General features: G+C 44.5%; 2 protein-coding genes across 4 annotated transcripts in view; one reads left to right on the top strand and one right to left on the bottom strand.

The window, feature by feature from the left end:
* The window catches only part of VTI1B (vesicle transport through interaction with t-SNAREs 1B), a 42,496-nt gene that overhangs the window by 14,274 nt on the left and 1,649 nt on the right, over positions 1-26,573 (top strand). Inside the window, exons 3-7 of one of the 3 annotated variants that reach the window (XR_008427278.2) lie at positions 649-840; positions 3,468-3,641; positions 5,071-5,132; positions 6,760-7,056; positions 12,640-12,782. Coding sequence is in view for 1 of the 3 variants with exons in the window: in XM_024567619.4 (XP_024423387.1) it covers positions 649-840; positions 3,468-3,641; positions 5,071-5,132; positions 6,760-6,856 (525 nt within the window). In the remaining 2 variants the exon portion in view is untranslated. Of the gene's footprint in view, positions 1-648; positions 841-3,467; positions 3,642-5,070; positions 5,133-6,759; positions 7,091-12,639; positions 12,783-26,573 lie in introns of those variants that run through there. The other 2 variants (XR_008427277.2, XM_024567619.4) reach the window with 2 other exon arrangements.
* ARG2 (arginase 2) overlaps positions 7,045-26,573 on the bottom strand; it is a 39,611-nt gene continuing 20,082 nt past the window's right edge. The window contains exons 3-8 of the mRNA XM_045201377.2: positions 15,607-15,784; positions 12,368-12,527; positions 11,220-11,314; positions 10,937-11,041; positions 9,826-9,962; positions 7,045-7,525 (exon numbers count right to left, since the gene is read on the bottom strand). Coding sequence (XP_045057312.2) covers positions 7,320-7,525; positions 9,826-9,962; positions 10,937-11,041; positions 11,220-11,314; positions 12,368-12,527; positions 15,607-15,784 — 881 coding nt within the window. The 3' untranslated portion in view covers positions 7,045-7,319. The remainder of the gene's footprint in view (positions 7,526-9,825; positions 9,963-10,936; positions 11,042-11,219; positions 11,315-12,367; positions 12,528-15,606; positions 15,785-26,573) is intronic.

Here is a 26,573-nt window from a genome sequence, read left to right as displayed (position 1 = left end):
TCTGCCTATTCTAGGCAGATGAAAATAATGTATGGCCTCTTGTGAACGTGTTCAGGTTTTATGTTTTACTTATCCCAGAAAAATGGAAATCTGACGTGGAGACAATTGATTTTCAGAAAGAGGAGGAGGATTGGGAGAACCTTGATGCCAGACCCTTATCATTTTAATACAGTAGACCTGAAAGCGCCTCCTTCAACAATAACAGGCTAAGAACTAGGGGTACTGAAAAGAGAAGTTGAAGATTTGGAATCCCGATTTCTCTTACTGTGTAATCTTGAGCAGTTTTCATCAAGTCTTATGTTTAAAAAGAAAATAGTATTTCCTATCTTGGTGATTTGCTGTGAGGATTAAATTAATGCATATAATTTAATGCATTAACTGTTCAATAAGCTGTAAGGTACTTGTTAGTTTTTTCACCCATTCATCACCTACTTTTTGAGTGCCTGTTCTGTGCTTGATGGGCACTGTGCAGACACCAGAGTAAGGGAGTGAACATGTTACATGTGGTCCCTGCCTTTGTGAAGCCAGTGGTTGAATAGTACTCGGGGTTGTCTGTGGTTGAATTCGTCCAACCACATACGGTTGGACTATGCCCAGATGAGACAGGAAAAAAATCAGGCCGTCTACTCACTGTTTTCATCTTCCCAGCTGGCAGAGATGGAAGAAGAACTGCGTTATGCACCCCTATCTTTCCGGAACCCCATGATGTCTAAGCTTCGAACTTACCGGAAGGACCTTGCCAAACTCCACCGGGAAGTGAGAAGCACCCCTCTGACAGCCACACCTGGGGGCCGAGGAGACATGAAATACGGCACATACACTATAGAGAATGAGCATGCGGTAAGCGTCAGCTGTCCCCACCCCCCCTTTAGGGCCTGTAGTACAAGAATTAACCCTATTGTGGAGTATACAGTTCATGTTACAGTGTATACTACACTGTTGTTTTTCCCACCTCATCCTCTTTCCTGTATCTAGTTCCCTTCTCCCCTTGGATATTTACCCCTGCCGTTTTTTATTTGTTTTTCAAATTATGGGAAAGTTTAGAAAGTTGCAGTGGTAGAAGCGAGCCAGCTGGGCTGTGGAGGCTCAGGAAACAAGTTACAGAAGCAAAAGAAGGGCCCTTGGAGCTTAAGAGAGGGAAAGGGGGAGGTAATGTGCCTGGTGGGAGGGAGAGGGAGAAGGGAAAGGCATGGGCCTGATCCCAAGAGGGAGAGTGCTGACCCCTACTGGATTAAATGCAGATCTTTCCAAACCGTGCGCTTACTTACATTTCTTTGTATCCTTTATATATAAAGCAGTGCTTAGTGTGTAGTGGTGGTAGACAGGTGTTAGCTAATCTTACTACATCTGAACTCTGTATTCTCACCCATTGGTCCAGTTTCCTTCTCACGTGTGCCCAAAAAACTTTTCAGAGTGTCGTTACAAAATTAACCCAAGCTTTCTTTTACATTTATATCAAGATGGCCCAGTAGCCCAGATACCGGAGAGAAGGCCGGCTGCTTCTTAAGCAGGGGCTAATGCCTTGTGCTGTTATAATAGAAAATGAGCCACAGGTTGCTTCTCTAGCCTCCAGTATTCTGATTTATAAAGTTAGACTGACTGGATCGAAAACCTATATACTGAAACTATCTAGAGAAGCTAGAGAATTAAAGAAATAAAACTTCAGAAAGCTTAAATTGAATATATTGCATTTGGGATTATATCCCATAATACAAAGCAGAAATGGCCTGGGAAGTGGTGTAGGAGAGACGTGGAAGCGCAGGCTGCACGTAGGTGGAAGGGCTGGGGACCATTGTAAATAAATCCCGTGTCACGACACGTCCTGATTATAGTGGAAGAGACATTCGAATGCTGCTGGCCTGACGTTGCTGATGTCAGAACTAGAGTGTGTGAGAACGGTGTGAGATTTTCACAGTTCGCTTGTGAAGGGAGGGACTGGAAAACAGCAGGCAGGCGGAGCTTGTTAATGAGACAAGAGGTGTAAAGTGACTTTGGTCATTTATTCTCTCCCCCGAAAAGACCCAAAACAACAAAAGGGCAAGTAAGTCCAAGGAATAATTTTACTTTAAAATTATTAGTTTAAGCCCTGGCTGGTGTGGCTTAGTGGATACAGTGCCAGCCTGTGGGCCAAAAGGTTGCTGATTTGATTTGGGTCGGGGGGCGCATGCCTGGGTTGAGGGCCAGGTCCCCAGTTGGGGGCACGTGAGAGGCAACCACACATTGATGTTTCCCTCCTCTCCCTTCTCTCTAAAAATTAATAGATAAAAATCTTTTAAAAAATTAAATCATTAGTTTCAGAAGTTATAAAAACAATTTAACTATATATACCACTTTTAGTAGAATTAATTGTTATAAATCTGGGATTGATCTTATCATTTTTTCCTATTTTCTCAACCTGATCAGTTGAAAAACCCCATCTTTTATTTTTAAAAAGCTTTTATTCCTGCTTCTTTTAAGCCGTAACTGGGGTTTAGTTCAACTTTATTCAGTAGTTTCCTTATCCACTGGTCTCTGTACCATACGTGAAGACTTCTTGTCACTTCTGATCTGGGGACCCGATTTTGGCTTGATGGTGGTGTCTAGTGCTTCGTAATAGGTCTGCAGACTGCCCCTTTGCATGTGTATGTGTGTGTTTGTACATGCTTTGAATAGCTAAGACCTTAGAGCCGCACCCACTTCTGTCGGGGGTAAATTCTGGCCGGACAACGGCCACTTCTGTCCTCATGTCTTCTGTACTCAGGATGATAGGTGGAGTACAACTTGGTGGGGATTTAGAAAATTGGGGCAGCTAGAGCACCTTATTGGCCCCAAATACCTCCTTCCCTGAGAGCAGATCACCAGTGTGGCAACTTCAGAAGTTTTGTTTTGTTTGGCCTGAAGTGCAATTCTTTGGGGGCTTACCAGTAGTGTGGCCACTTTTTTCCAGAATGTGGCAGTGTTGTACCCAGATTTCTATGTGTACCGAAAATGAATAACTTACTCATGGTCCCTCAGTCCTCAGTACCAATCAGGTAGGAAGCTTCAGTGAATTACTCTGTCCTGTGGCTGTAGAATTTAGTTGGTTTGGTTGCTGCCCATCCAAGTTACAGGCTATATGCATTTTCAGGTAGCTCCTGCACCCCAAAACTGGGCTACTGCCTCTCAGAAGTTGCTAGTCCAGCAAGCACATAAACCAGTTTAAATTCATCACAAACGCAGGAAAATGCTCTGATATTTTCAACCCTTTTGACCTTGCCTTAAGGTAACAAGCACTGGAGTGGGAGGTATTGTGAATCCTGTAATGAATTTCAAGTGCTGCTTTAGTCTGACCTTAAATAGGATCTTACAGTTCATTAGCATCTTTCGTTGTCTTAAAATAATGGAAATTCTTGCACCCTATATCCCTTCTTCCATAAGAGTGGTGGTAAGGGTTGTGCTGACAAAGAATATGGAAGAAGTCTAACATTTCCCTTTCATAATCCCGTCAGAATCAGCTCCAGTCTCAACGGGTGTTGCTTTTGCAAGGCACCGAGAGCCTGAACCGGGCCACCCAGAGTATTGAGCGTTCTCATCGGATTGCCACAGAGACTGACCAGATTGGCTCAGAAATTATAGAAGAGCTAGGGGAGCAACGCGAGCAGTTGGAACGTACCAAGAACAGAGTAAGTCTGGGCCGCTGGGGAAAGGGACAAGAGTGGGCCGAGTAGGTGGGCCTTGCTACTGCAGTTCTGAAATTGGGGTATATGGCCTGTTAGGTCCTTACCTTTTCTCAGTTTTTAGTTTGCATCACTGAGAGATTTCCTTTGGAATAATTTACTCCTAAGATTTAGAGATCATTGGAAGGGGGAAAAAGATTATGAAGAAACTCAATTTCTGCATTTACTAAAGATTGTCAAATAAACATAAAATTGCAGCCACTCCATCCTTTTATTCCTGTATTACGAGTCTGAGATTTGTATTTCTTTTACATCTAGTGGAATATTCTGCTATCCTTATGAAAGCATCATCTACTGAAAATATCCTAGCTTTCCTGTCACTTACAGACAAGGCTATTTCCATGTGTCATAAAATAGCACCACTGACAATCTATAGCGGTTCAGTCCTGGACTACACCTCTTTACTGTTACGTAAGGTATGCTGGGTCCTGTGGGAAGAAAATGGAAACAGGGCCTCTAATCTGTCATTTTAAGAGGCTCTGAAAAATAACTTACTCCTTCCTTTCCATATATCTGCACAGAAATTTTGAAAATAGTACAACTGGCCAATGGAATGCTGTGTTCTTAGCAAATCCAGACGAAAAACATACTGTGGGCAAGACTTGGGAAAATACTAGTTCAGTATGGGAGTTTGGGATGGTTTTCTCTTAACAGCTGTAATTCTCCATTCTTAAAGTAAATCAGAATGATGCCCTTCTTTCAGTAGAAATTCACAATAAAGCACTGAATTTAAGGTAAACTGCAGAGACGGCAACTTACAGATTGCTTGAACATCAGGTAGATCAGCTGAATTTAAAAGCCAGGAATGATCTGAGATGAATTTACCAAGGTCGCTAGGGATCGGGGGCAGATGGCAGGTGCCCTCTGTTGACATACCCTCCAGCTGTCTAGATTAGCAACAGGCAATCAAAAGGGAAAGGTTAAAAAAAAAAAAGGCTTTAAAAAGATTAATTCCTTTCACAATTCAATGAAAGTATCTCTTAAAGGAGTAAAGAAAAAATAACCATATCCCAAGAGTGGTAATCTACCAGCCTACAAAAACAAACTCACTCAAGAGGCTCTCCTGGAGTTTGGCTGATGAAATTCAATTCTGAAGTTGCTTCAGTTACTGGCAAGGTGCCCTTGAAGCTGCTCTGTTTGCATAGCTAAGGACTAGCTCTGTCTGTCCCAGAGGTCCCTCGCAGCAGCCATGGCATATAGTAATTCCGAAGGCTACTTGACAAGTACTATAGTATCTTGTTCTCTCCAGTTTCTTCTAATTACACTCTGAGGCCACCATACATCCCTAATGCTCACTGTCAGTTTAGGAATATTCAAATTCTACAGTATGTACTTTTGAAAGAAGGAGGAAATAACTGCTATTTTCTCTTCTCAGCTGGTAAACACAAGCGAAAACCTGAGCAAAAGTCGAAAGATTCTCCGGTCAATGTCTAGAAAGTAAGTTTTAAAAATAGTCACGGAATTAATTTCTCTTTAACACTAATTTCTTTCAACCAAGAATTTCAAAGCTTTAATTGTGACTCACAAAGATCCTAATACAGCTGAAGAAATAAAGAAGACTGCCTTGTGTAAGACAGACTCTTCCGTTAAAAGTGCACACTGCTCCGACTTGGAGCAGTGTAAAATTTGCCCACCGGAAGCACTTTTACTTCCAGCTTACCTTCCTTAAGGAAGGCAGCACAGGGGAGTAATAGAGTCGCATTTGTGAAAGCTCGATTAGAAAACTTCTCACCACTTCTGCTTAGTACTTGCCCTTGGCTCTGCTTGCTCTTCATGGGAGTCAACCCATTACCTGCGAGTTCTCTCGTTAGCAAGAACTCTAAAAAAAAAAAAAACAAAAACCCTTGACTTAAGTGCTGACAGCAACAAAATCAGGGGCAAAGGGGGGCAGCATTGCCAGTGAGGATGAATTTGGGGTAAGTGGTAGTGTGCATGAAACACAACCGTAGCTGAGCCGTGGGACTAGCAGGAGTGTGGGATTTCCTGAAACAGCAGTAAATTCCTTGTGGGACAGAGAGAAACCTTTAGTTTAGAGGGAACATGAGAACCACAGCGGGGATTCTTTTTTATTGGCAAAAGACAGTAAGTTCTTTGTGAAGCTCCCACATTGCCTTTGTAGAGCTCTCCATTTGGGTTCATGGGGGGAGAGAAAGTACAAGAGGCATTACCCAGCTCGTGGTTACTTAGGGCCCATCCCTGAGCTGGATGTCAGCACTGGCGCGTTTCCCACCAACACGTCTCCCAGCAGGTGCTCACAGCTGCAGTGTGTAAGCACGCGGCTCTGTACGGTTAGATAAGGGGATTGATAAGAGTAGTTACTGCTGTTTTGACATAGGATTCAACCTGCCTTTAGGAAATGGTCTATTTTTTCATATTATATTTAATAGTTTTTTTTTCCCTAACTAGGCCCTCCTAGAAAAGCTAGTTTTAAAGTAAGGAAGTAGCTACTATTTGAAGACATTTTAAAATAAAATTTAAAAAAGAGAACATTTTTATCCTTTGTCCCAGTTTATTGTGTACATGGTCCCAGTTTTCAACATTTCTGTGAGGTAGGTAGTGTTTTCCCTGTGAACAGCTAAAGAACCTTACACAGGCCTACTTTTAGTTACTGTGCTTTGCAAATACGGCGTTTTTTACAAATTGAAGGTTTGTGTCAAGGAATTTATCGATGCCTTTTTTCCAGTAAGCTGAGATGATGGCTGGCATTTTTAGCAATAAAGTACTTTTAAATTGAGGTATGCACATTGTTTTCTTTAGACATAATGCTATTGCATAATTAATAGACTGCCGTCTACTGTAAACATAACTTACACACACTGGGGCACAAAAAGTTCACGTGACTGGCTTTGTTGCTCTGTTTGCGTTATCGCAGTGGTCTGGAACCAAACCTGCAGTATCTCTGAGGTCTGCCTGTGTACCTTGTGCTGAGTGGCCATGAGGCCAAACAGAAATTCAGTCTGCCTCACATTCCCTAGCCTTGTCCCTAAGTTGGACCTCCCTGTATCAAGAGTGGAGAGAAATAAGGCCCTCCAGACTTCTGATTACTCTTTGCTTCTGTTTGTAGAGTGACAACCAACAAGCTGCTACTCTCCATCGTCATCTTACTGGAGCTAGCCATCTTGGGAGGCTTGGTTTATTACAAATTCTTTCGGAAGCATTGAACTTCCTGCAAGGAAGGGTTTGTGGACCAGAACTTTGGCCTTGTGAGTGACGGGTGTTAAAGATGTGGAGTAAGCATATTGCTGCTGTCAGCTAACGGTTCAAGGATGCCCGGTCTGTCCACACTGTGGGAAGAGGGAGGGAAGACAGACAACCAGTTAAATGTGAAGGAACTGCACCGAGACCAGTGTGGTATACCAAGGTAATAAATGCCGTTTATGACTTCTTTAAAGTTACATAGTTCTTCAATATGTTAATACCGTGTGAACTGCAAAAGATCAAATATATTTACAGTATAATTATTGGTCACTGAGATGGAGGAGGAAACTTTACAATTGTGAGAATATGCGAATGTTCTCATTAAGGCAGTATTGACCCAGATGACCATGTAGTATCTGTCCCCTCAAACACCGCACAACTCTGGAACGCCCAGTGTGACAAACGTATGTCAGCATACAGCTCTTGCTAAATTCTCACACGTTCTTCACTTTCTGATTCGTGTGGTGAACTGGGAGTAGGCAGCTGGTCATAGACGCTGTGCCCGCCCTCCCTCGTCTGACCAAAACTTGAAGCAATCACATCCACTGCCAGGCCGGCTGTCGCCCTGGCTTCTTCCTCCGAAGCAGCCAGCCGAGGATTGACTTCCACAAGGTCCAGTGCTGACAGCAACCCTGCAAGAGCGAAGTGTGACAAAACCTCAGCAAAGTCCCAGCTGCTACTTGCAGTGAGAGCAGAGTGAGCCAAGGTTTAAAAAAAAGTCATTTTCTACTATAAAATTAACCACTGTCAGGAAGCCCCTTACTCCTCATCCTCTTGGGCATGAATTTATTAAAACACTGCTATCTTAGAGTACAATTGAAAGAAACCTTTAAAGGAAATAAAATCAATCAACCCACTTCAACTAACATACAAGGCACAGCTGTCAGGCTTTCTGGAGAGAAGAAAGCGTGAGCTTGGGGGTTGGTAGGGAAAGGGGCTGCCAACCTGCTTGTTGGGGAAATGTGTGCATTTCCAATATTAAGGAACCTTCCAGACGCCTGCCTACAGGTAGCTGTGTGAAGGGAACCCCCACTTCTCACTTGCCAGAACTCTGTTCCCACTTTCGAACTCTGACGCTGTGCCTGCATCTCCTAAAGCACCCCATGCCCTGAAGTACAGTTACAACTGCATGTCTTACTGTCGCCCGTGCAGGTCCCAGCCCTGCGGGCGGTTCCACCGCTGACTCTGTTTTTAGGTCTCCCATCAGAATGGCCCAGTATCTTGTATTTGGTCAAGGGAGGACCTGGCTGTACTTTAATTTGGACTCTACTTACCATCTCTGAGGGTTTGAGAAGGGAAGATTAGACTGAAAGAACCTATCCAGACCCGCCTTCTCTCTCTCCCAACCCCTGCTCCCCACGTCAATGGGGTAGTGAACTTTTTAGTTCGTTATCCTGAGGGAAGTTAATCTACCTCTTCAAGAGTTCCCCGAACAAACTGGTATGAGAATACAAGGCTGTATCTGAGAACATTAGGGTGGCCATAAAGCCTGGACACACGGGTGAAGTGAATATACCTAGTGGTTGATTGATAGTACATTACAGTACATGACATGCTCGCTGCCATCACATCTGTTCATCAGTGTGCTGTCCCTCATTAGCAACACATAGCTCAGTGCTCTGTGCAAAATGTGGTGAACAGGCACGTTACTGTAGCATTTCCAACAGTTCCTGCACGTGCCATCTGTGTCTGATAATTTGTGTGTCTGAATTCCACTGACGGACACTGGGCCTTCGGCATAGCTTAGAAGTAACCAAGAAGGTTCGAGCTATTAAAAATATACATTACCCATGTTTCCAGATTATCGCCACCCTATCAGTTAGTTTAAACGAACTGTTTGATGTATCTAGTTGACAGTGTCATGATAGATAGTCTTGTAGAACAGAGTAATGTTACAGCAGGAGATAGGGGGACAGGGTGTGCCCACTGCTCCATCTAAGGCCAGAGGTTTCTGACCCCTGGTTCCAGTGGTATCACTGGGAACCAGAATGGAGGATTGAACTCCCAGGTTAACTGGCCACTAACCCAAGGACAGTTAACCAACATCTAAGAATGTGGGTCTGAGACGAGACTACTTGGCCACAGTCAGATCTGATAGACAAGCATCCCTTTCCTTTCTGTAGTGCCTAGGAGTCCAGTGCGTTCCGGAGCCAGAAAACCATTCCTCAATTTCCATATCTATCCTAAATTCTCGAGGGTTTCCCATAAGCCCTGGCCCTTTCAGTCTGGGGTCTCTATGCTAAAAGACCCTCATTTCATGAGATGGTATTGAAGTATCCTGTGGTAGTTTAAATTTTGTAATTAAAGATCATTTAAAGTAACCTTAAAACCAGAAGCTTTCTGACAGAAATGGAAACTGTTTGCAAGCAAGTATGAGTTTCGGGACAGTGACCCCTTGGTAGCCACTCTTCGTAATCAACCTAGCGTTCATTTTACTAATCTTTCCGTTAGCCTCTCGTTTAAACCTCCTATTAACAAGCTCCAGTGTAAGCTTATCCTACACGAAAGGACCCAAGGTATTGTAGCATTAAAATAGCTCCAAGAGGAGCTTTAATTCCACCTTCCCAACTCCCAGTAAACCAACCTCTTAATTTAAGGTAAAAACTACAGATGGCCTTGCCTTTTAATCTTAATCTGCCTTTAGACAGTTCAGATGCAAAGAACTGTATTAGTTTGGCAGGTTATTCTTGTATTTAATAAGTGTTTGAGGAGACATAAACAACTTTGTATTCAGTATCACCTTACCATATTTTGGTATGAGGTCCAAACATACCTCTAAGTGACTGTCCCTTATTAGTTTGACCACATGACTTTCAGCTGTAACGAGTTTAAGCAAAAACATGTCTACAGTGATGTAATAGAAAAGATTCCCCTGGCAGACGAGAGGCTTCAGCAAGTTTACTTATCGTAGTAAACAGTGATCACTACTGACCTGTATTGTGTATTTCCTCAGTAATATACATGCCTTCTCGATAGGTCAGTCCCCCTACAACAGGGGTTCCTGTGGCCGGAGCCAGTGTCGGGTCAAATGCATCGATGTCAAAACTCAGGTGGATTGGCCTTTGTCCTCTGGCAAGGAGAAGGATAAGACAATAGTCATCTGGTTGTGCCTGAACCTTCATGCTTCCTACAGATGCAGCTCTTTGATTTCGTTGCTGTTAGTTTGGGGACTGTGTTAGTACAGCGGATTTCCAGGTTTCCCGTTTCAGAAGTTACTGAGTATTTGCATTTAGCTTTTACACACCATTTCATAATTTTGCCATTTGTTCTGTGTGCCTTAGTCTAATTCCAGTTTATATTTCTGACTTACCCTGAGCATTAGAGCCTCTTATATTAACTGTATATAGAGAGAATTCTTCACTTCTGTATGACTTTGGGCTCTGATAGACTCTTAACTTCATTTGCTGATTATAGTTGCTTTTATTCCTCAGAGTGTAAACAGCAGTTGAACTTAACTCTGATTTTATGTCTCCAGCCCTACCATCTCCCAGTTCCAGTTTCAGTTTAACCTGGTGTCCAGTGGCTGAAACTAACATGCAACGCCTATATGCTAAATAACTAAAATTTTTAACAGGTGGCAGTTAATTACTGGGTCATCCAAAAATACAGACTCAGCACTGGGAAAATGCTCTTAAACTAGCATTTGATTAGCATTCATCCGCCTTCTTTATCTACTATCAAGTTTTGCTTAATAGAGAACTGCAGTCTGCATTCAGATGAAGAAATAGTGAGGCTGGGAAGAAGGGGGACAGTTGGAACAATGGGTGCTTCTCATCTCAAAAGACAAGCTAAAGAGAAATTCTGGAGAGAGAGAGAGGATCTGGGCAATGAATTCCGGGAAACTCCCTCCCAACCTGAGGAAGAACAGGACTTACGTTTTATATTCTCCCTTTCTAAATTGTTTGAATCTTTAATTTGTACATTTTGCTTCTATTTGAAAGAAAAGCTACTATCCTCAAGAGAAAAGCTAAAGTATGCTGCCCACTGGGAGCTGCTTTATTCCCCTGGGGACCTAGACACAGATATCTGTCATAGTTACTTACTTGCCAATCAGCAGATCGAATGTCTGTTCCATGACCTTCTGTATACCAAGTCTGTCTATGTCTCTCATGGAAAAATACTGGATATCATAATTCTTTAAAATAAAGCTGTGATGAGATATGAAGGAAGGAATTCTTAGTTTAAATAGCATTTTTAATCCAATACACATATAGAGGGGGTTTTGACTTTATAGTAATCTTCAACAAATTAAGGCAAGGAACAGCCTGTTAAATGGAACATAAGTGGGTGGGATAGACCCCGAGTTTAACCCTAAAATCAACTTACTGTTCAGGAGGGTCCACATCTCTTAGACCAATATACACAATACTTGGGGAAGAGATGCAAGGTTTGATCCAGGAGAATCCTGGGAGCTGTGGTACCTGTGGAGAGAGGAAGGAACAGGACTCATCAAGCATTGTTGTCTCCTCAAGACCATCGCTGTGTGCGTCCCCTTGTATGCAGCCTGCTTTCTCCCCTCCCCGCAGGGCATGCTCAGTGCAACAGGACACACTTGATCTGGAAAGAGAACTGATACAAGTGGAGGTGGTTCAGAGAGGCAGCTGAGGAACACCATAGAGCTTTCGCGAGAAGAATTAAAAAAATAAATCGCGTCTCCTAAAGTGGTCTCGGTTTCTCATTCTTACCTAAACAGCAGGAATACTGCTGACTAACCCTGTACCGCACTGAATTATTTACAGATCGGTTCTTGAAACAGAGCCCAGTTGTCACCCAAGTTGCTGACAGCCAGGACAGGCATTCTGCCTAATGAGTAACCTTCGTTATTCCTGCTTTAACTTGGTCCCTCACTGAGGGACGGAATAAACAGACTCTAGTCTATGCCTGGGCTCCCATGTCTTTTGAACAGCCTAGAAAAGTAGAGGTAATCATGATTTTACTTGGACTCTTAGACCAGGGGTGTCAAACTCATTTTCACAGGGGGGGCCACATCAGCCTTGCAGTTGCCTTCAGAGGGCTGAATGAAATTTTAGGACTGTATACATGTAGCTACTCCTTAACAGTTAAGCGAGAGCTCAGCACTGCCTCCAGGTAGAAATAAGGTGTAGGGCCGGATAAAACAAGGTAGAGGGCCGGATTCAGCCCGCGGGCCTTGTGTTTGCCACCTGTGCTCGAGACCAAAGGGTCTGAAAGTGAGGCCTGGGAGCCTCTAACTAGGACTCAGTCTGTGGGTCTACCACTCACTAGAGTTACCTAGTACCACCTGCCTTCCCATAGACAATATGAACCCCTGGGAGCAAGGAGAACCTTTCTGTCCCTCGCATCGAACAGTCTGCCTGGCCCATAATGTTGGATGAACGAATGGAGTGGTAAGCATTTCTACCACTGGCAACCCATCCTTCACAGAAATCTCACTGAACTAGCCCCTCACAGCCCCTGCAAGCCATTCAATGTCATTTTCATTTTGGCCTACTGACCTTGTCCTGTAGTTCTCTGAGGAGAAATGACACCGGCTGGCCGTGGAGACATCCAGATGAAGTGGTGAGTGGGGTATTGATGTCAGCATGGGCGTCCACCCAGATCACACAGAGGTCTGGGCAGTGCCGGGCGTGGCCACTAATGGTACCAATTGCCAGGCTGTAAAGAACAAATATACTTGACCCTTGAATAACATGGTTTGAATTGCATGGGTCTACTTCTACATGGATTTCTTTTTCAATGAATACTTGTAACTATTTTCAACCCACAGAAGGCTGCGGGTGCGGAGGGCCAGTGTATGCATTGATCTGTGCCGCTTTTCGATGAGGGGCTTGAGCAGGCACTGATTTGGTATCAGCAGGAGGGTCTTGGAACCAGTCCCTTGTGGATACCAAGGGACAACTGAAGTTTTTGGTGAGTCAAAAGCTGTAGTTGGGTTTTCAACTGTGCAGGGGGGTTGGTGCCTTTAACCCCTCAGTTGTTCAAGGGTCAACCATACAAGAATTTCCAAGGCCCTCTGCTTGGCAAACATCACCAGTAACAAATATCTTCAGCCACTGGAGCTCATACTTTGGCCTCAGGGCAAAGTCAGGGCCCCAGACTGAGGCTGGATTTGGATGAGGCAGAATCCCTGGGGCTGTCGTTCCCAAAGATTAAGCTTCAGTGAGTGAGGGGGAAATGGAAGGCTCCAAAGGGTCAAAGCTGACCACTGGTTATCCTCTTCACTGTTGACAGACGTCATTACCGCCCCCAAATCCCTAAAATGTGATCCATTAGCCTGGCCCAGAAAAGGACCTTAAATATTTGTTCAAGAATGAAATCCAGTTAAAGAATATGGTCTATATGTAACTCACAAGTATTGCTTGATACCTCTTAAGGGAAGTCAGGGAGAACTAATTATCACTTTGAAAGAATTAACTGCATTAACTTTTTAAAGATAAAAATCAGCCTTATAGCTTTTTAAAATATTACGTACTTTCTAAAAGGAAAAATCAAAGTTGTTAAGTCTTTAACAAGTCTTTAAAGTAACAGGGCAACCCAATTAAAGACCTCTTTAGAACATTGAATAAAACAGTTTATTTGCATGTTATATACACTAGCATGACATTCAAATATCATTTTTTTTTTTGCCTTTCCTTGTCTGTGGTCTCTGCTTGGTCAACTGTTTTGTTTCAATGGTAGGAATGTAGCTGAAGCGATAGTGGTTGAAAAGCTGCCCAGCTTCCCAGTAACTAAAAAATTGGACATAGATGGGAAACGCAGCTTCAGCATCTTAGGATCTGACTGTATAGCCATCCTTGGTCAATATAGCACGAGACAGCTCTTTAAACTGCATGCTCCACATAGGGCCTTTTTGAGAAGAGAGCATGGTCTAGTGCTAAAAGCAGCGGATTAGGTCAGAATGCTGTCCCCAACCACCCCACCTCCCCACCCCATGTTCCCCCAGGAAGAGCTGTGTGATCTAGGATAGGTCATCTAATTTCTCTAGACTTCAATTTCCTTTTCTACACAATAGGGATGATAATCTCAGCCTGTTTAAGTCAAAGTTGGTTGATGATTAAGGTGGTACTGTATGTTATACTGTGTAAAAGGAGCAGAGTAACCTAAAAATGCCTCCTCCTTTAAAATGTTCAATAGCTATTCAGGTTTTACACTCATCTCTTCCTGTCTAGAATCTTCCTAGGTAGCCTAGGCTTTAGCACTGGGAAAACGGGGGGGGGGGGGGGGGGGGCGATGACAGGGCTGCAATATGGGTAGCTCCAGACAAAAGAAGAACCAAGCACTACGATAATCACATAGATAATCGGTCCCCAAATTGTGAGACAATGAGAAGATAGACAATATAAATGAACTTTGAGAGAGCACTGAGCTAAGAGGCAGGAGGCCCACACTCCGGCTGAATCTTAGTAGGGAACCTGGGACTCCGTCCTTATTCTACCTACAATTTTGTTCTTGAGGAATCTACCTGCCTTTCTACTTCTAACAAAGATTTAACTTCTGTTAAATGATCTGAAAAGTTCTCTAAGCACCTTAAGGAAAGTTGCCAGATTGCATCTCAAAAGAAAAGTTCATTGCCTATAAAGTCACATCAGCTTTGAATCCCAGCTCTGCACCTTGGGTAAGTTACCTAAACTCTGACCCTCGGTGTTCCCAGCAGTAAATCAGATAAACTATATTTGCCTCATGTCATTAACATGATGATTAACTGAAAACATACATGAAGTACTCAATACTCCTAGTACTCAGATGCTGTTTTTCCCCCCTAACAAAACCCTTCATTGCTTAGCTCAAATCATACTCCCCTATGAAATCTGACTACACTAGCTCAGACTCATTTCTGAAATTCTGTAGAATTTTCTTTCATTCCACATGCATTTATTTCATCTAGGCCCAACAGATCACAAGTTTCCCACAATCCTTAGTGCTCCTTGAGAACACACCAGAACAGCGCTCCATAAAGTCCATGCTGGGTCACTGAGAGAGGAAGGCTCTACTGTTCAGTCACCTAGGGCAGTTACTGTGGAGGCAGAGGACGTATTCATGTGCCAAGTGGGGAATTTGGAGCAAACCTATTAGCAGAACTACTTAAAATAAAAAAAAATTAAAAAAAAGAAGAAGAAGCCCCGATCCAGCCTATCGATGGATCCTTCCAGTTCTCCCAAGAGCCAAATGAAAGTCGTAGAGTTTCTCAAGAAAGCGTGCCAAGAGGTAAGCATGGAACACTGCGTGTCTAAAAACTTTGCTTGGCCTTCCTCTGAACTTGCCCTCCTACGGCACGTGTCCTAACAAAACCACTTGTGTCTCCAGCAGCTCATGAGCTTAGACATCAGAATGCTATTATGCACACTGTTGACCTTAAACAAAGAGCCAGATTTTTCTCTGGAAAACGGGTTTCTTCAGGGACAACAGAGAATTGGAACTCAGAACATGCAAGCATGGAGGGCCATATGCAAGTCCACTAAAAGAAAGGAGAAGAAATTCTTTTATAGAGGGGAAGAGAAGTTGGGAGGGCTGCTGACCGTTCCTCCCGCTGTACTTCAAGGCCAACTGACAGGGCATGAGAGTTTCTCCTCCTGGCCTCCCTACCTCACTTTAAATGAGGTTTCTGTTTATGAATTTTTTTCATCATACCCTAAAAACTCTGAAGGGTACTTTACTCAGGAAACAGACCAGCTAATTGATCAGCCCCAAACACCATGCAGTCTAGCCCCACCACCCGCCCTGGCTTCCAGCTTACCTGTGGTCTCCTCCCACCGTGACACAGCTGTAGCCGCCCGACACTGCTCTGCTAACCACCTCAGCCAGTTCCTGGTTGGCGAGGCCCACTGAGCGAGGATTCACTATCAAGTTGTTGTAGAGATCGTCTTTGGGGACTGGGGTGAAACTCAAATCTCCAAAGTCTTTCAGGCGGCAGCCTAGAAACAAGCGGGGAATGGGAAGATTAATTAGAAATGTTGTTCTAACTCTTACTGGCCTGGGCCACAAACAAAACCTTGTGACAATGTACACATCATCCTCGTTTTCTCACGGTGAGATTCAAAATGTGGCGTGACTGGCAGGGTTGTCTCCCAGGAGTCCTGTGGGGAGATTCTATTAGAAACACAACTTTGCGGGTAGAGAAGGGGTTTCGGAAAGTGAGGCACAGAAATGTTAACTAACGATCACAAATTGTAGCAATTAGGCCTCTATTCAGAGTTCTAACATGGAAGTAAAATACTAAGAGTAGTCAACAGGATTTAAAGAAAGTTAATTTAGGACAAAAGTACAGGAATTTTCATGTTATAAACATAGCTGCTATATGTCAGAATCAGGATCCAAATCTGGGCCACCTGCCCCCAATTTATATTCTTAACTAGGCAGTTATCTCCCAAAGAATCTCACTTGATTACAACACTTTAAGAACGAGACGGTCCTCTCCGAAGAATGAACAGGATGCTAGACGTGGAGCTGGAGCAGACAGACCTTCCACAAGCTCTCCCACCATGGTGTGCACCTTGCCCAGCTGCTGGACATGGCCTCCCAGCAGCTGTTGCAGCTGCACAGCGCCCAGCTGCAGCAGCACAAGCGGCCCTCGAAGCACCTGTGCAGAGCCAACCAGGAGCCACCACCCACATAGAAGCCAGCGGGGTGAAGGTGCACCTGTGGGACAGGATCCTCCTGCCTGAGGCAATGCACAGGGACAGCATGGTGGGCGGCTACAAAGGCAAGACTTTCACCCAGGTGGGGATTAAGTCTGAGATGATCAGCCACTATCTGAGCGAGTTCTCCATTGCCTACAAAAGCCTATGAAGCAGGGCTGGCTGGGCAGCAGGGGCCACCCACTGCTGCTTCCCCCCGCTCAAGTAGCTTGTTTGGCCAATAAAGGCACTGACTTCTCTTTTTAAAAAAATATTTAAAAAAAAAAGAGCTAGTGATATATTCTGACAGTAAGCTGTAACATTTTCCAACCCAGTTTTCACACATTCCAGTGAACTGTGACATCAGTCAATACATGTTGATTTTTTATCTTTGGTGTAAGCACTTGCCTTTGCATCTTAGCCACATTGAGGGTGAGGACTCCATAATCCAAATCTATCAGGAAGGGATCTGAACTACCAGAGAACACAATTATATCTCTAAGACCCTGCTGCTTCAACTGGAGTGCAGGTATGTTGGAGAAGGAGGGGAAGTGGTCACAGGACAGAAATCTTAATATCTGCAGAGATTTGTACTAAAGATTCGGATTCAGACAGACCAGCATGGACCCATCTTGAACGTAAGTTGTACAGTTGTGAGCTATACTTCTTGAATCCAAACTCAACCCAAAGCCAAACTATTGATAAAATGTTTAAAAATGCAAAAATATAAAATGTAAGATGAAGCAGTGGCCTATAACCCAAGCCCAACAGTGACCTGGAACATAAGGCCAACCAAGGGGTCACCCTCAAAAGCACAGTGGAAGCAGAACAGAAAACCTTATCCCATTCCCAGTTAAAGGGCAGATGCACCTGCAGCTGGAATCCTCTATGTATCTTTTGGTCACTGCATTTTCAAATGTAATCATATAAAATGCCCTGAACCAGAGATGATCTGGACAACTAAACACGAAAGGGAGGAAGGTGGTGAAGGTAGAAGAAGGAGAATATGACAACAGGCCAAACACAGTGGGATGAGGGGGAAAAAAAAGACTAAATAAAACACTTACAAAAATCTTAAAAAAAAAAAAAAGAAAAAGAAAAACAGCCATGAGTAAAACCATTATGCACTTCCAAATCTCAAAATATGTGAGGATACTTTAGATCTAAGAGAAACGAAGTTCTAACGAACTTTCGGGTCAGTGTCGGGCCTTGCCACTGTCGGCCGGGCAGGACTTGCATGTCAGTGCCTCTACTTCCATGTCCAAGTTTATCTCAGCACCTCCTTAAACCGCACCAAGCATTTGAGTCCTTACTAGGTATAACACACCGGGCCCTGCCTAGTGATTAATATGCGGTATATAATTTAAAAAGGTTTATAATCTAATTAAATAATGTTAGTATTAACTAACTTTTGAAAAACTACTTGAATTCACTTAATCTTTACATGCCCAAGAAGTACATGGAAATTAAAGCGATTGACCTAGGGGGTGACAGAACTTGGGGAACACTCAAGTCCAGCCATGGAATCTAGGATGTAGACTCAGGGAAGTGTGACGGAAAACAGCACTGGACTTACTATTATTCATTCATCAGAAGGCGGCTGCAGAAAGCCTAAAAAGGAACCTAGAAAGAGTTTGGCAGTCTTATAGCAACACTCTCCCAGGAAGAGAGACTGAATTTCATAAAAGGATTTTGGTCATTAAATGTGTAACTCTGTGGAGTGGGTCACTAGATTAATTCACAGGCTGGATGGTGGGTTCTTCAAGATTATGCAGCTCCATTTGCTCTGATTCCTTGCTCACCAAACAGCCCTCTGGTTATTACTTAGTTTCCCAGTTGTGCTCGTAACAGCAAGAGGGCTTCCTGACAGTGGGTGCTGGAAGGGCTGTTGCCCACCGTGATTATGCACGGGCATGTGCGTTACACATGATGGTTCGCATGAATCTCTGGGTCTAAAGCCTGCTAAGCTCCACACGTATCAGAACTTCTGTTCTTGGAGGACCACACCCCCTGAAGGGATTACTTTCTTGTGAGGCCCCTCTGAGTGGCCTACCCGACAGGACTCCCAGCTCTGCTCTTTAATTTCCACAGCACGTCCCAGGTAAGGACGAGGGGGAATGAGTGCTAAAGGAGGGAAGGGAAATTCAGTGACAATTGGGGTGGCCAAGGAATGACTCCTACAAGTAAAGTTCGTGCCAGCACTGTTTTGCTATTTTTTTTGTTGATTTCTTCCCTTACTGGCAACAGAAATTTTTTATAACATTGATAAGGAATTGTCTAACAGTGAAAGTGCCCTGTCCCACTCCCTAGCTCGACTACTCTCTCCTGCCAGACCTTAATGCACAAACATCATCCATACCACTCTTTTAAATAAGGTTGTTGGATAGGACGAAGTGCTGTAACGAAGCCTCCCCAAAACAACGGCTCACACCCAGTAAATTGCTTTCTTGCTCATTTAACATCCAGATGGATATTCTAGGTCAGCAGGAGGCTTTCCTTCATGCAGTGATTCAGAGACCAGGCTCCTTCTGGCTTCTGGCTCTGCCATACCTAGGGCTTTGCCATCTGTGTGGCCAACCAGGTCTTCCCAGGTTCACGGCAGCTGAATCAGCAGCAAACACTGCGAAGGCACACTTCTGCTTTTAAAGGTCCCGGTCTAGCAAGTGCTACGTCACCCGTGCTCACGTGGCCCTGGCCGGCAAATTCAGGTCTAAGTTAGGTCCAGAAGATGATGAGAATGGATTTTGGCAGACAGCTAGCAATCTCTGCCACAATGAGTACTTTTAAATTCTACTGACTGCTGTAACCTGTAAGTGATTCAGAACTCAAATACTTACGTTTATGATCCTAACTAGTGGTAACCCTGACTATTCTAGTTCATTCCAGAGCTGAGTCAGTGAATATACTACACCATCCTGTACAGCCTCTTGGGAGCTTCCTCCACTAATGCCCACTGTTCCAAAAGCATTGTAGCATCCAAAGGACTAGTGAAGTGGAGCCCAGCACTGGTTTCCAAAGAGTGAACAAGAGCCTGAGAGAAGAATTGTACATGCCGTGTCTGGGAAACACTTGGGCAAGTTCATAGAAATGAGAAGGTTGCACATTGGCGCAACGCAATGTGAGGTTGTAGAGAACATGACTTGCAACCCACAGGCCAGAGTTTCTGAGGAGAGGGGAGGCTGATGGGAGGTGATTTTATTGCAAGAGAACAATGAACTGAGTAATAATGAAGCTATGACTATCAGAGTGCTGTGTGTGGCAATTCTAGTTCAAAAGGCACAAGAGCCCTGGCTGGTGTGGCAGCCTGAGAACCAAAAGGTTGCTGGTTCAATTCCCAGTTAGGGCACATGCCTGGGTTGTGGGCCAGGTCCCCAGTTGGGGGCGTGCGAGAGGCAACCAGTCCACATATCTCTTATACATCGATGTTTCTCTCCCTCCCTTCCCTTCTCTCTAAAAATAAATAAATAAATATATATTTTTTAAGGCACAAGAAATGGTCTAATTTTTTTTTAGGATTTTATTTATTTAGTTTTAGAGAGAAGGGAAAGCAGGGAGGAAGAGCAGGAGGGAAACATCAGTGTGTGAGAGATTAGTTGCCTCTCTCACCTGCTCCAACCGGAAGTGGGCCTGCAACCCAGGCATGTGCCCTGACCAGGAAACCAACTGGCAACCTTTTGCTTTGGGGGACGATGCCCAAACAACTGAGCCATGCTGGTCAGAGCAATCTCACCAATTTTTAAAAAATCTTAGAGTAATAGTGAAAAAAACAAATTCTGTAGTTTAGAAGGAATACCTGCCCATCATGCTTGAGGGCACTGTCCCTTTCGTGAACTTTTTTGTGCTTCAGGTTAACTCATCTGCACGTTAAGCTCAGAGGAGACATAACGTTTCATCGCTGCCCTTTCCTCTTTTAAGATGGCACTGTAGGACAGAATGAACCCGGAACTTCAAGGACGCCCATGGCGGACGGACTTGGAACCAACTGGAAAGGGCTCTCCTGTGGGACTTGCAGTGGGAAAAGCAAAGCCCTGCACAGACTAACACGGCCTCTTGCTTCTCTCCCGGGGCTGGCAATAAAAATACACCGAATACTATTAGGACCTTTTAGGACGAGATGTCACCTTTGGCCTCGATAAACATCTCCAGGCTCCACTGGAGTGAAACAGGAACACAACTTCATCAACAGAATGATGCAACCAGCTGGTGGGGAAGAAACCAAAACAGCCCGACCTGACCTTAGCAATGCCTGTGGACAGCACTTCTATTTAGGGTCCTGATCACTAGTGAATCAGAAGCCAGTGACAGCAAAGAGGGAAAAGGAACATGATTATCTGCTTCCGCACACAACACGATGCCTGAGGCTTTACAGATAGCTGCCAGATCCTCGCATCTTCTGCTGGTTTCGCAGACTTTGGAAGGAGAAATTCAGCAAAGTTAAACAGTGCCAACTGCTTAAGAGCCAGCCTGCTTCATGCTTTGGTTGGAGACTCACACAAGACTGTTAGGAGTGAGCAGCCATTTTTCAAGTGCAGCATAAAGGTAACTGCACTTTCCCTACTGCTCTGACTTCCACTTACGGGGAACTCCAGCTGCTCCCAAGGCCCCCAGCAAGTCAAGAGAGATGGGTTTTGAAGTGGGCTGACACACGGGAGAGTCCGCCGAGCCCCAGGGAGCCCACTGGCAGAGTAACAGATTTGGAGGAAACTTAGGGGCCCATCAGTGTCAGTTTTTCTAACTGCCTGAATAGGACAGTGTTTATGACTTGTCAGGAATAACAAGTGTGTGAAACCTGGAGAAAAACAGAGACGCTGACATTATAGACTCGGCCCTGGCTGGTGTGGCTCAGTCGGTCGGGTATGGTTCCGCAAAGCAAAAGGTCGCTGGTTCAATTCCTGGTCAGGGCACATTCCTGGGTTGCGGGCCAGTCCCCAGTTCGGGAGTATTCAAGAGGCAACTAACTGACTGATGTTTCTCACCCTCTCTTTTTCCTTCCCTGCCCCTCTCTCTAAGAATAAATAAATAAAACTTAAAAAAAAATAAAGTTATAGACTCAAACATTCTACATGGCACATTTAGCTCCATGCAAAGGGATTTTCTAGTATTTTAAAGGAATGCTCCTGCTAATTCTTAAAACCCTAAAGCTGTACCTGGAAAACCAGCTTATAGAAAACACAGCTGCAATGTTCCTGGGGGTGGTCTAAACTAGGAAAAGAATGCCCAAGTCCATTCAGGCCCTTTGAAGTAAGCAGAATTTCTCTCATCCCTGAAATGTGATTTGACTAATAACCTTGAAGAGACTGTTAACTTAAGGTAAACTCATTTGGTTACCACCAATAAAATGAAGAGGTCTGAGTTTTATTTAGTGCATTGAATTCCCCAAGGCTGTACAATCTCAAGAACCTGTGTCCTGGGGTGCCTAAAAATCAGCTCTTTGCTCCTTCAAGCCCAGTCTCCAGCATGGTCGGTACCTTCAGGAAAGAGATCCCATCATGCAAGTACACATATTTGTTCTTGTCCAGTTCTTCCGAGTCCCTGAGAAGACTCCGACCGGCAAGCTCAACACCTCCTTCCTCCCCACCCCGCTCTGCTGTTGCCTCTGCAATGGCTAGGTGTTGTCGGACACAGTGAGGCTGCCGCTGAGGGAGGCGGGTGAGGAGACGGGCACCCGGAGCTTGAATGACAGACAGACTTGGAACCAACTGGAAAGGGCTCTCCTGTGGGACTTGCAGTGGGAAAAGCAGAGCTCTGCAGACCGACGCGGCCTCACTGCTTCTCTCCCAGGGCTGGCAATAAAAATACGCCGAGTCCTAGTAAGATCTGTTAGGCCCACATGTCACCTTTGGCCTTGAGAATAAGGTGACCCTGGGCATCCTGGCCAGTGATTTCACACACGTCCTTCTAACATATACCAGAGTTAACCGCAAGATCAAATGATACAAACGTAGTGTTAATAGATGCCTTTGCACAGATGTGATCCTTGAGTAAAAGAATGAACTTGAAAACTTGACCCTAGACAGGTAACTGAGATGACTCGCAACACCATTAACGTTTCCTGATAACTGCTTCTCCAGCTACATCTTCCCCCCTTTCCTAAGGAGAGCGGAGAGCGGAGAGTGTCACCGTCTGAAGGCAGGCTTAGTGACGTGTGCCGTAGGAACCGCACTCAACAGTCCTCTCTGCACCTGAGTCACCGAGAGTCATTCGCAGACTGACGGTCAGCCGACCGCACCCTCGCACCTGGCTTCAGCACAGGCAAGGAGGTAGGAGGAGCGCTCCCTGGGTGTCCTGAGTCACCACCACAAAGCCAGTTTCCCTCATTTAGGGCAAGACTTGAGCTGCACTGAGAAATGGTCTGCTGACAAAATGTCAAGCCACTCCCACACCCAGCCGCAGGAAGAGACGGCAACAACCCCTGGGAGGAAGTACTGCTCTTCAGAATGTGACCTTTTCTGATCTAAACTCTTTGACACTCCACCTGGTTCCAGAAAGCTCTGAAAAGGAGACACATCAGGCTGGTGGCACCGTGATGAGTGTTCCCCAGGAACCTCACATTCGACAGACCGTGTCCCGTACTGCTCTGGGCTGCAAGCAGTGCGCTGCCACATCGCCCGCCTCTTGCTGTCTTGCCACAGTGGGTCAAGCGCCACAACAGACACAAAGGGAAATTTCCTGCCATCTGGCCCACAACTTCCTAGGAGAGTCAAGATCTCCAGCCAAGTACATTTTCTAAGCTTTTCCTACCCCCCACTGTTGTTACAAGGATTAAGTGAGATAAGAAAAAGCCTACACGGGCCAGGAGTTGCATTAGTTCAACTAGATGAGGCATCTTTGTGGTTCTTCCTGCAGGGGAAGAAAACTTCTCCTTTCTTCCCTTCTAGGTTCTTCCACTGGTTAAATTGACTCCCCCAGACAACTGGAGAAGGGGTTAGGTGACTGGGGCTTCAAAGGGAAAGAAGACAATTTACAGGAAGATGGGAAGAGCAAATTTTTGGTTAACAAAGGCTTGCTCTACCAGGCGGAAATAGAGGACTTTGGACTTTGAACAAATGGGACCTGCCGAGCTCCTTCCAGCTTACCACGCCTAGCCCGTACTCTTCGCAGTTAGTCCGGTGATACTCTCTTCCTGGACCAGGCTTTCTACCTAAATGCATTCAGGCAGTTCAAGGGGAAACGAGAAAGCTTTTGCTGAGCCTCCTGGGCCTTCGCTGACTTCAGCTGAAAGTAGTCCAAAGTGGCACATTTGGGGGAGGCTTATTCCAAACCCCTTCCCTCACATCCTACCCTTTTCCTGTTATTTGAAACTGATGGTGTAATCTAAGACATCCCCGAAACCTGTTGTGATATGACTATGTCATTTTTAAGGACGGGCTTCTTGGTGAGAATTAGAAAACAAATACAGGTCCACTGATTTCTCACTGAAATGGGCCCTAAAGAGTCCAGCTCTCACACACAGCTTGAATTTTCTACATTCCCTGTAAAAGCATATACAGGCGAGGCCATGTGGATGGAAAAGGGGCTCTGTAATCAGTCTGACCACAGTGACAGCACAGGGTGATGACACCATGAAATTCTAACTGGGCAGGTCATGACGGGTAGTCAGGCCAGGACCATGAAAGGTTTACCTTTGCCTTCAGCGAGCCCTGTCCAATCTTCACGCGCTTTTGAAATGACAGAAGTAATCTCTTTTCCGGACCTCCTTCCTCTCACCACCCTTAAGGGCGCATGTAATCTTAGCTCTCCTCTACCTTGCTTTCTCCCACTTCATGTAATTTTCCTTATTTCCCTCCTTAATTCCAAATGTGTAAGAGAAACTGCTAAACTGTCCTTCACCAGAGCATTGAGATCTCGCTTTCCAGCGTGTCACCAGTTTGGCTCAAATAAACCCTTATAAAAATTTTCTGCAGGTTTGGACATCTCTGACATCAAAATTTACTTGGCGTCAGCAGGATTCTGAAGAAGCCCGCCCAGGACCACCCTGTGGGCTGGAACCTGGTGCTAGGTACCAGCATGGCCCGCTGTGCCCCACCAGCTCCCTGCTTTGCACTGGGGGAATGAGGGTGAATTTTCTCTTGGAATTCTAGCCCTCCCAGTGTTAACTGGCAGGTTCTGACTTTATTTGAGCTGTTCTTATAAAACGCTCAAGGTGGGTCCTGGCTGGTGTAGTTCAGTGGGTTGAATGCTGGCCTGCAAATTGAAGGGTCACTGGTTTGACTCCCAGTCAAGGCATGTGCCTGGGGTTTGGGCCAGGTCCTAGCAACCAACTGATGTATCTCTTGCATGTTTCTCTCCCTCTCTTTCTCCGTCCCTTCCCCTCTCTCTGAAAGTAAAATAAACAAAATCTTTAAAATCCTCGAGGTGGATAAGGGTTGAGATTACCCAGAGAAAGGGAAAAACAATGGGTGACTGCTGCTTTTAATTTTGACTTTTAATTGGATTGCTTACTGAGAATCTGAACAAAGTCTTTGCTGGTTAAGTGAGAGACTGAACTTGCTTTGGCTCTGAAAGGGATAGGACTCTGGCTTCCACAACCCAAATCTCAGGTGTGTGTAGATGCCTATGAATCGTTGTGAGGTTGCCTGAGGACAAGTGTCCTGTGGGTCCTGGAGCAGTCCTAGAGGGGTAGCCCCACATTGGACTCATTCAGAGACTTGCATATAAAGGCTGGTTTTCCCTAGGCGTGTGTTCAGACTCCATGGATCTCAAAAGAAACTAAAATTAATGTGGGAAATCGTGCCTCTAAAGCCAACCAGCCTAACCACAGTCAGCCTCCCATTAATACTCCTGCAGGAAGATTCCTGAAATAAGGATCCTTTGATACCTCTGAATTCATCTTTTGCACACACAGTTAGAAAAAGCCAGCTATAAAATGAGGAAGAATGAATGGAAAGCATCTTTAATTGGTATCTCAAAACTTTAAAAAGAGGATTTAAATAAGTGGATCAACTTATGATGTTGTTCACATGGCAATCCAATTCTTTCAAGGAATTAAAAACAGCTGTCAGTTTTAAAAGGGGGAAGATCATTTGCAACTTCCTTGACTTGTCAAGGACAGACACAAATTGTAAGTGTCTTCTTATCCCAACTGCCAGAACAAAATCTGGATCCAAATGTTTATAAACTAGTGAGCTTTTCTGTGGGGAACCGTTCCAAGCATGGGAAATGTGGCTCAGCCCCCACTTGGAAAACCAGTGGGGAGCGAGGTTGGCGGGCAGGACCCACGTCCATGGATAAGTTCTCCAGTGGGAAATCAGGCCTGCATTGTACTTAGACTGCTATGAGACTTGCTCTTGCTAAAACTCCCTCACCCTGAATTGAGGAAGCAAATGTTTACTGAGTATCTTTATCTTCCCAGAATCTGGGCTAGACCCTCCAGGTATGGGACATAGCCCTTTCAACCATTTACATTGCAAATGTGCTCCCCCCTTGAGGGAGTGGCCAAGGCGCTGAGAGGTGCTCTCCTCTAGAGAGAGTGGCCGCGCCGAGCCTTTTCCCACACAGGACCTTTTCCCCCCACAGGACGTCTGTAGTCCATGTGTATGTGTATTGGAATACTGAAACCTCAACAGCAGATCTTGTGGGCAGAGATCTGCATCACTTTTCCTCAGGGCAAAGGTCTCTGTGTGTCTACCTATGTATGTTGTAAAAATGTGAGATAATTTTTCTACCTTTGGATGGTATTGTTGAAATTAATTTGATACATTAAAATTAACTGATTTGAAGGCAAAGATTGTAAGGACTGGGTTTTATAAAATTCTCAAAATAAATAAATAAATAAATAAATAAAATAAAGTAAAATTCTCAGAAATACAGAAACCAACTCAAAAGCTTTTCAAGTTCATGTGATCTAAGGTTAATCCTTAGTAAATTAAAGTTAGTTTAAGTTTGCTGGTTTAAGTAGAACAGATATATCTTTTGACTTATTGATATTAAATATAATATTTTATCCAGGCTTTACAAAAATAAGTCCATGTTAATAATTAATGTTGGTTGATGTCTAGGAAGTGTTTCCAGAAGTTATAAAATGTCTTCATCAATTGGCCGAGCTAAAAAATGCTAATTGCTTACTTCTTAGTTTTCATTAGAAATT

This window comes from Desmodus rotundus, chromosome 7, assembly GCF_022682495.2.
Source record: "Desmodus rotundus isolate HL8 chromosome 7, HLdesRot8A.1, whole genome shotgun sequence".
Taxonomy (NCBI): Eukaryota; Metazoa; Chordata; class Mammalia; order Chiroptera; family Phyllostomidae; genus Desmodus; species Desmodus rotundus.
This window is presented reverse-complemented; position numbering and strand designations above follow the sequence as displayed.